The 9,669-nt window shown below is 38.6% G+C and overlaps 2 protein-coding genes across 2 annotated transcripts in view; both read left to right on the top strand.

The window, feature by feature from the left end:
• The first annotated feature begins 1,905 nt into the window (after window positions 1-1,905).
• On the top strand, window positions 1,906-2,854 carry LOC115296446 (olfactory receptor 2J3-like). The gene is given in 2 exon segments (XM_029944905.1): window positions 1,906-1,922; window positions 1,924-2,854. Coding segments are annotated over 2 exon segments (948 nt in total).
• A 2,106-nt stretch (window positions 2,855-4,960) lies between these two features.
• The window catches only part of LOC115296445, a 47,145-nt gene continuing 42,436 nt past the window's right edge, over window positions 4,961-9,669 (top strand). Inside the window, exon 1 of the mRNA XM_029944904.1 lies at window positions 4,961-5,259. Within this exon, the coding sequence (XP_029800764.1) occupies window positions 4,961-5,259 (299 nt within the window). The remainder of the gene's footprint in view (window positions 5,260-9,669) is intronic.

The raw sequence follows: 9,669 nt of genomic DNA, 5'->3' as shown, positions 1-9,669 counted from the left end.
CTGAAGCTCTCGATTTTTTTTACCTCGTGTGCAGTAGCCCGCTTGTCTGAGGTGTCACTTTCTGTAGTTTCAGGGACCCTGCGATCAACCATGGGCCACAGAAGCAGGTGATCCTCCTGAGGCTTCGTCAGAAGGTCAGAGGCCGCCCATTGCCAGGTCACGCGCCTGGATCATTCTTGTCACTTCATCTGATCAGGTAGGCATTTCGTTATCTTACAGAATCACAAGAAGAAGGGTGAGTACAATCAGGTATTTGGGGGAGATACCATAGTTCTATAATTCCACTACAATATATTGTTTTAATTGTTCTATTTTATTGCTGTTGTCAATCTCTTACTGTGCCTAATTTATAAATTATACTTAATATAGGGATGTATTTATAGGAAAACTATAGTATATACAGTGTTTGGTACTAACCTTGTTTTTAGGCATCCAGTGGGGGGTCTTGAAGCTCAGTGGATAAGGGGGTGCTATAGAAAAACATTTTGAAATCAAGAATACATTTGATATTGTTCATCATGATTTTTTGTCTATGTGAAATTATTGGGATTACAATTATTCTGTCTTTTATAATAACATTAATGGAAAAAACCCTGAAAATGTTGAAAAGAAAACTAAAGTTTTTCATAAAAAAAAGATGATTTGTTTTATGGAAATTTTCTTCTGTAGTTATGTTAGGAATTTTTTAAGTGACTTTTTTCCCAGATGTCACCTGGGAATAAATGAGAATTCGACAGTTAAGAAGCTGTAGTTCTGTAATGTGACAAATATATGGATAAAATATAAAAATGGAAAATTTTTTATTTTACATTTACATTTTGAAATTTTTTATTCTAGTGAAATTTCACATTTACAGAGAAGTTGTAAAAGTCGTACAAGAACCACCATTAACCCTTTACAGATTGAACAATAGTTTATATTGTGCCTAGAAAGATGATTTCTATCCATCTACCTGCCTACCTACCTAGCTACCGAACTACCTACCTCTCTATCATCTCTTTTTCTGACCCATTTGAGACTAAGTTAGAAACATCGTGTCCCTTTCCCTTAAATACGTTGATGCTTATTTCCTAAGAATAGGGACTTTATTTTACATAACACAGCTGAGTTGACAAAACGGAAGTTGTGATTGAATACAACATTATTATCTAATCCATAGTCATAGTCATATTTCTCCAGTACTCTTAAATCTGCTATTGTGAGCTATGCTTTACCAGGGTAGCGCCACCCACTTAGGTAACATGTCTCTTTGGTCTCCTTTTGTCCAGATACTTGTCTTTTTTAACTAAATATTTTTGAGGAGTTTCGAGTTTGTCTCATGTGTCTTCAATGTTGGAATCAGGTATCCATTTTTGGCAAGAATGTCACGGAAAAGACATTATGTCCTTCTCAGAGCATCATGTCAGGTGCACAGTGTTGGTTTGTCCCAGCACTGGTGATGTTAATATTGAGTGGTCTTGGTTATGGTGATGTCTACCACATTCTTCTATTATGAATTTTACTGTTTTTCATTTTGTAATCAACAAGTAATTAGTGGGGAGTATTTTATAGCATGTAACTATCCTGTTTCTCATCATATTTCATTCTCTAGTTTTTAGTATCTTTACCATTTTTAACTCTACCATTTCTTCTATACACATTACTAGGATGCTACTGACACAAATAATTTTTTCTTCTCCACCAGTAATATATAAATATATCACTATGAGCTTTTGGATTTTTACTTTTCTCAATTCATTAGTATAGTTTCTCTTAATGCCCAAACTGTCCCAGCATTGAACAGTGGTAGTTTTTTTTTTTTTTTTATAAACTGGCTTCCGTTTCTTTTTCATGTGTCCCTGTGATTCTTGGAGCATTTCCTTACATTTTTGGAAAGTATGTGATTCTTTCTTCAGGTAACAAGAAATGAATGATGAAGGGGAAAAATGCAAGTTCTGAAGGCTACTTTGTTCTATTGGGTTTTTCTAATTGGCCACATCTGGAAGTAATTCTCTTTGTGCTTATCTTGATGTTCTACTTGATGACATTGATAGGCAACCTCTTTATCATTGTCTTGTCATACTTGGATGCCCATCTCCACACTCCCATGTACTTCTTCCTCTCCAACCTCTCTTTTCTGGATCTCTGCTACACCACCAGCTCCATCCCTCAGTTGCTGGTCAACCTCTGGGGCCCAGAAAAGACCATCTCTTATGCCGGTTGCATGACTCAACTTTACTTTGCCCTTGCACTGGGAACCACAGAGTGTGTTCTCCTGGTGGTCATGTCCTATGACCGTTATACAGCTGTCTGTAGACCCCTGCATTACACCGTGCTCATGAACCCTCGTTTCTGCCACCTGTTGGCTGTGGCTTCCTGGGTCAGTGGCTTTACCAACTCAGCACTTCATTCCTCCTTTATCTTCTGGGTCCCCCTGTGCGGACATCGCCAAGTAGACCATTTCTTCTGTGAAGTTCCAGCACTGCTGCGATTATCATGTGTTGATACCCATGCTAATGAGCTGACCCTCCTGGTCACAAGCTCCATTTTTGTCCTCATTCCACTCATCCTGATTCTCAGCTCCTATGGTGCCATTGCCCGGGCTGTGCTGAGGATGCAGTCATCAAGTGGACTTCAGAAAGTCTTTGGGACATGCGGAGCCCATCTTACGGTTGTGTCCCTTTTTTTCATTCCAATCATGTGCATATATCTGCAGCCACCATCAGGAAGTTCTCAAGATCAAGGCAAGTTCATTGCCCTCTTTTATACTGTTGTCACACCTAGCCTCAACCCCCTAATCTACACTCTCAGAAACAAAGATGTAAGAGGGGCAGTAAGGAGACTAGTGGGACGGGAGAGGCCCATGCACTCATGACCTTCACAGAACAGCATGGAGCCTCTTCAGCAAGGACTTGTCTGCATCCATCCATTGACCACTCTCCTGTTTACTCACTCTGTCACTACCATTGGAGTGTGCATCTCCCAGGACCCCAGAGCTCTGACTCACAGATATGATTTAAACAGTCTGCCTAAATACCAATCACTCCCCACTGGAGAAAACAGTCATGTAAAACCAAGATCAGATATCAGTATTTTTCAGTGGGACAATAAATGAAACAAAGATATCCCATCTTAATTGAAAATTAAGAAATTAAATTCCTATAGAAAGATGATATACTTTTTTTTAAACTTAGACTATTGTCTTTTAATTTCTTGCTCTTCAGGCAGAATTTGCCCTACAATTTGTTTTCTACTTTTGGTTTAATTAACAACATGCTCAAGTACCTTAAATCTGTTCTGTAATAGTGTTATTCTTTTTGAATTAGTATCAAGAGGAAGTTTGGTCTGTATTCTTTAATATCCCATAGCAACAGTAAGAAAATAAGTTTTATGAGTTATAGCAAGAAAGTCTTTGAAGTAATGAAGCAAGCATAAGCATCTTATACTTGTTTTGTGAAGCAGTAGGAAGTGTATAGCAGGTGGAAATCACTTGCACAGCTGTAAGATACAGCCTGTAAGGTAAGGGTCATTACAGTCCAGGGATCATTAGAAGAGGTGCTTGGGGCACACATTTAGCCTAGGAGCAATAAAGACTATCTGAGGCAGACAGACTTCTAGGTTCTGGAAATGACTGCCTGAATCTCATGGGTGTTTGAAGAATTACCTGAAAATATAGTAGAAAAAAATTTGTGGTAAAAGCTGTGTGGAAAATGTTAGTTTTCTTTTTAAAGTTGATCTAATTTGAATATTTGAGATTAGAAAGTACATAATGAAAATCAACTTATATATTTTCCATATAAAAATGTATTTTTATAAAAGTAATAGTTTTGTTACCTCTATTACTGCCAACCGTCTCCTTGTGAAATAAGTGTGCTATGCACCTAACACTGACCTGGCGGCTGTACTCAGCTAGAGCAGATGAAGGACAAATCACGATAAAGTAAAATCTTGAAACCTGAGTTTTGTATGGTGAACCAAATCTCATTTGTACTTTTGGGGGCATTTAACGTTTAGATATGGTGATTCAAATCCTATTTCCTAAATTATTTCACAAATTTCCTCTTCATTTCCTGGGTGGCTGAACCTACACTGATTCTGTTAATTTTCTCTTCTCCTTTGTGTATTTGTGATCCTTCCTTTATGGCCAACTAGGTATAAATAACAATATGGTGTATATTCAGTTGTCCTTTCCTACTGTCCAAGAAATGGAGAACCAAGAATTATGCCTACACAAGAACTTTTAGTGAATAACTTGGACCACATAGAGTGAACCATCAGAGAGCAAGAAAAACAAACAAAGAAAAACCCAAAAATCCTCTTTAAAAATCAAGGAACATAGCTTGGTTCTTACTATTTGGAATTCCTCATGCAGTACCATAGTCTTTCACTAACTTTACTTTTTTAATTTTTTAACTGTTGATTTATTTTTTAGAGAGAGGGAGAGAGAGCACATTAGCAGGGGAAGGGCAGAGAGAGAGGGAGACAAAAAATCTGAAGCAGGCTCCACGCTCCGAGCTGTCAGATCCAAGCCCAACATGGGGCTTGAATTTACAAACTGCAAGATCATGTCCTGAGCCGAAGTAGATGGTTCACTGACTGGGCCACCCTCTCACTGTCTAACTTAAAAATAATTAAATTTCCCATTTTCCTTTTCTCTTGTTCTGCTTATAAAACATACACTCTTCTACATGTGTTGACTTATTTTTGGAATGCTATAATTATGGCAGATGTGATGTTGGTTCCTAGCCACATTAAGATGATATTCTATTTAATTTGTAATCTAAAACAAAGATCAGTTAACAAAAATTTTCCCAACACTCAGCACAGACATTATTGATTTGTACTTTTCAGACCACTTATAACAGCCTAATGCAATTTGATCACAGGCAGGGTGAGGGTGGTAGGTATAAGTTTTTTTCTCTTTTTGTACATGAAGAAACTACAGGGAAGAAAATCTATGACTTGACTAAGCTTAACTTGCATGTTACAAAAGCAGTGTAATGACAAGAGATTTTTTAGCCCTGGAGTTAGTTCCCTTTTAGGATCAGCAACACCCAAGATAGACTGGAAGCCCTGGGATCATCCCATTGCAACTGTAAACTTCAAACTAACGTTTGGGAAATTGGCATTTACACAGCATGCATGGATCTGGGCCACAGGCAACCTTCCAGAAGAACTAGCAGTGGATCTGACCTTCTCCCAGCCTCCAGTGGTGGCCAGATCCATCGATGCGCCAGCTGCCGCTTGGCACCAGGATGCCTGTCCCCCTCAGACAGACAGGTTTCTCTCAGTCTTTTCCCTCTTCATCTTATACGTGCTCATGTGCAGAATGTGCTCTATGCACAAGCCTGGTTATTTCTGTTGTGCCTCAGCAGTTTGGGATTACTAGCACAGGCCTGTCATCCAGGTCATCACAGAAACCAGCTGTGGCTTGTAGCAGGCGCTTCCATTCTCTGTGCTTCTGCTGGCTTCAGGGTCACATCTTCTGTACCTGTGTGACAGCCGTGGGGCTGGCAGGTCACTGGTTACGTTATGACAGCAGCAAGTGATTTAAAAATATAAACATTAGCATTTCATGTTCATCCTATTCCAAATGTAATCTTACAACAACAACAACAATGGCAATTTACAGAAAAGTTACATAGTATGAAGACTTAGCATAGACCTTCACCAGATTCCACAGATGTTAACATTTTACCATGGGTGAGTTATCACTTCGTGTCTATAATAATGTAATGTTAATATACATTTTAAATATTTCTCTGAAATATGGAGAACAACACACACTTACCGCTAAGTGCTCTTGGGAGTATTTCCTAAAGAAAAGATCTAATCCAGGACCACAAGTTGGATTTAGGTACTGTATCTCTTACTATGCTTTAATCTGGAAGCATTTCTTAGTTTTTCTTTGTCTTTAATGGCTTAACACATTTGAAGAGTATAGATCATTATTTAATACAATTGTCTTTCAGTTTAAGCTTTATTTATGTATGACTATATTCATTTGTCGGCATGAACACCATAGAAGTGATATTGTGATATTAGTGATATTGATGCCTGCCAGGATTTTTTTCTTAGTTATTAATTTAAATTCCAGTAGGTTCTTATACAGTGTAATATTGGTTTGAGGTGTACAATACAGTGAGTCAACACTTCCATACAACACCTAGTGCTCATCACAAGTGCCCTCCTCCATCCCCATCACTTATTGAACCCCTTCCCCTGCCCACCTCCCCTCTGTTAGCCATCTGTTCTCTATTGTGAAGAGCCTGTTTTTGGGGTGTGTGTGTGTGTGTGTGTGTGTGTGTGTGTGTGTGTCTGTGTGTGTTGGTTTGGTTTTTTCTTTCTCATTTTTTTTCTTTTGCTCATTTGCCCTGTTTCATAAATTCCATGTATGAGCAAAATCATATGGTATTTGTCTTCCTCTGTCTTATTTTGCTTAGTGTAAAACTATCTAGCTCCATCCATGTCACTGCAAATGGCAAGGTTTCATTCTTTTTGATGGCTGAATAATATTCCATTGCATATAGTGTGTATATATATGGTGCATATATAATATTCCATGATATAAAATGCATATATAAAAGTATATATACACATACACTACCACTTTTTTATCCATTCATCTATTGATGGACTCTTGGCCTGTCTGTTAAAAGGTTATTATGTTTCTTCTGGCAATTTCTAAGTAACTTGTGGGGGGGTAACACTAAAATTAGGTTTACCTACTAGTTTTTATAATCAGTCATCCCTTATTAATTCCTCCCAGAAATAATTATTACCACAGTGGTCGCCAAAGTTGATTTTCAGAGTTTCATCATTCATTTTATCTATTGTATATATATTTGTTAGTGTGATAGACTGAACAATGACTCCTCCTTCTCTTTCGGCAAGATGTCCACATCCTAATCTCTAGGATCTGTGATTATATATTACTTACATGGCAAACGAACTTTTACAGATGCAAATCAATTAACGATCTTTGGATGGGAAGATTATCCTGCATTATCTAGGTGGGCTAATGTAATCCAAGGTTGGAGATGAAAGGACATACTACATTGTTGGCTTTAAGATGGGAGGAGGGAGCCAGCAACTCAGGCGTGTAGATGGCCTTTAGAAGCTGGAGAAGGCAAAGAGAGGAATGAAATGAATAAACCCAGAAATGAAAGAAAACTCAGGTATGGAGGTTCCTCAATTAGTTAGAAATAGAGCCTCTGTATGATTCAGTTCAGGGAAAATATCCAAAGGAAGCTAAACCAGTATCTTGAGGAGATAATCGGCCCTCTGGTGTTCATGGCAACATTATTCTTTGTAGGTAAGACATGGAAATAACGTGTCTATGGGTGCATGGATGGATAAAGAAGACGCAACATACATATAATTATAAACTTTGTATATTTATATATATAAATTATAAATAATTATATATAAGTCACACATATACCTTATATATAATCACATGTATTATATATGTAAATATATGTATATAAATTATATATGTATATAAATGGATATTATCTAGCTAAACTAGAAAGAAATTCTGTCATTTGTGACAACATGGAAAACCCGAGAGGACGAGGTTATGCTAATTATTACTAGGCCGACAGAGAAAAACAGATACCGTGTGATGCGACTCATATGTGGAATCTAAAAATCAAAGTAGAATTTGTATAAACAGACAGTAATATAGTGCATATCAGGGTCTGGGTTTGGATGGCAGGAACGGGAGATACTGGTCAAAGGGTACAAGGCTTCAGCTGGACAATGAATAGCCTTCTGATATCAAATGTACTGCAAGGTGACTGTTGTTGGGAAACAGGATGAAATGTCCTTATAGGACCACAGTTCTCAGCACTGTCTTTGTGTCTGAAACATCGTTATCGGACTTTTGCTCCCAGAACGCTGGGAACAGGGGACTTGATGAAGTCCCAGGAGGAAGTGCAGGACAGAGCCTTCCTGGTCATCGGCCAAGGGCGTCAAGAAGCTGCGGCCCCAGAGATCTACCCACGCACAGCTGCAAGCTGTTCCTGCTCTGCCCGCTCTGTATCTGGGTCTGTTGTGCCGGGCAAACATTTACTGCTGACTAAACGTTTACTATGCTCTAAGCGGGGGGTGTAAAATAAGATGCTGTTCCTAATCAAGTCTGCTGTTAGTCTTCAGCTCTTGGTCCCTCTCCATCTCTTTTGGGGACGTCCACAGTGCCCAGTCCCTCCGGGATCATTCGCGCTTCCACTGAGGAGCATCCCTTGTTCATGTTCCCATTCACGGTGTTTGGGAACGGCCCTGTTTCCATTGGACATCAGCCTTTGAGAACGGTCGTGGTGTCTTACTCGTGGGCTCCCCAGGACCCCTCCTCACGAAGGAGGACCTACACAGACTGTAGTTTATAAGATGTTACATGCTTGAAATTTGCCAAGACAGAAAACCTTAAGCATTCTTACCACACACTCACACACACACACACACACACACACACACACACTCACACACTCACACAAGGTAAGTATATGACATAAACATATGTCAAATCATCACTTTGCACACTTTAACTATATACAGGTTTGTCAATTAAATCTCAAGCTCAAAAATATGTTTTTTCTTTCAAATTTTTATTTAAATTCTAGTTAGTTAACATGCAGTACAATATTGGTTTCAGGAGTAGAATTCAGGGATTCATCACTTTCATACAACACCCAATGCTCATTAAAACAAGTGCCCTACTTAGTACCTATCACCCATTTAGCCCATCTCCCACCCCACCACTCTCCATCAACCCTCAGTTGGAGCTCTGTATTTAGGAGTCTCTCATGGTTTGTTTCCCTCTCTCCTCTACACCCCCTTCCCATTTATTCATCTGTTTTGTTTCTTAAATTCCATATATGAGTGAAATTATATCATATATTACAAAAGATGAATTCTCTTTTTAACTTTCAGGTTAATAGTATAAAAACATAATCTGATCATTTCAGAAGGTCATATAAAATAAGAGGAGGAGAATAGAAAAGAATATACAATCATTTATATTTGATATTCATTGTTAATGCAGAACCAAAGGAATAGGATAGAAGGTATGTATTTGATACCATTATGGCCATTTTGAAGTAGGATCATACAAAAATATTATTTAAAAAAACTGAACTGTGTAGCAGGTGGTGCTAGGAGAACTGGACAGCAACATGCAGAAGAATGAAACTAGACTACTTTCATATTGAAGAAGAAAACCAAAACGGGAGGCATCACAATCCCAGACTTTAACCTCTACTACAAAGCTGTCATCATCAAGACAGTATGGTATTGGCAGACACATGGACCATTGGAATAGAACAGAGAACCCAGAACTGGGCCCACAAATGTACGGCCAATTAATCATTGACAAAGCAGGAAAGAGTATCCGATGGAAAAAAGACTGCCTCTTTGGCAGGTGGTGCTGGGAGAACTGGACAGCAACATACAGAAGAATGAAACTAGACCACTTTCTTACACCATACACAAAAATTAACTCAAAATGGCTGAAGGACCTGAATGTGAGATAGGAAACCATCAAAACCCTCGAGGAGAAAGTAGGAAACAACCTCCTTGACCTCAACCGCAGCAATTTCCTACTCGACACATCCCCAAAGGCAAGGGAAATGAAAGAAAAACTGAACTCTTGGGACTTCATCAAGATAAAAAGCTTCTGCAAGGAAAAGG

Source organism: Suricata suricatta, chromosome 7 (genome assembly GCF_006229205.1).
Source record: "Suricata suricatta isolate VVHF042 chromosome 7, meerkat_22Aug2017_6uvM2_HiC, whole genome shotgun sequence".
NCBI classification, from domain to species: domain Eukaryota; kingdom Metazoa; phylum Chordata; class Mammalia; order Carnivora; family Herpestidae; genus Suricata; species Suricata suricatta.
Note: the sequence above shows the minus strand (reverse complement) of the source record. Positions and strands in the feature narration are given on the sequence as shown.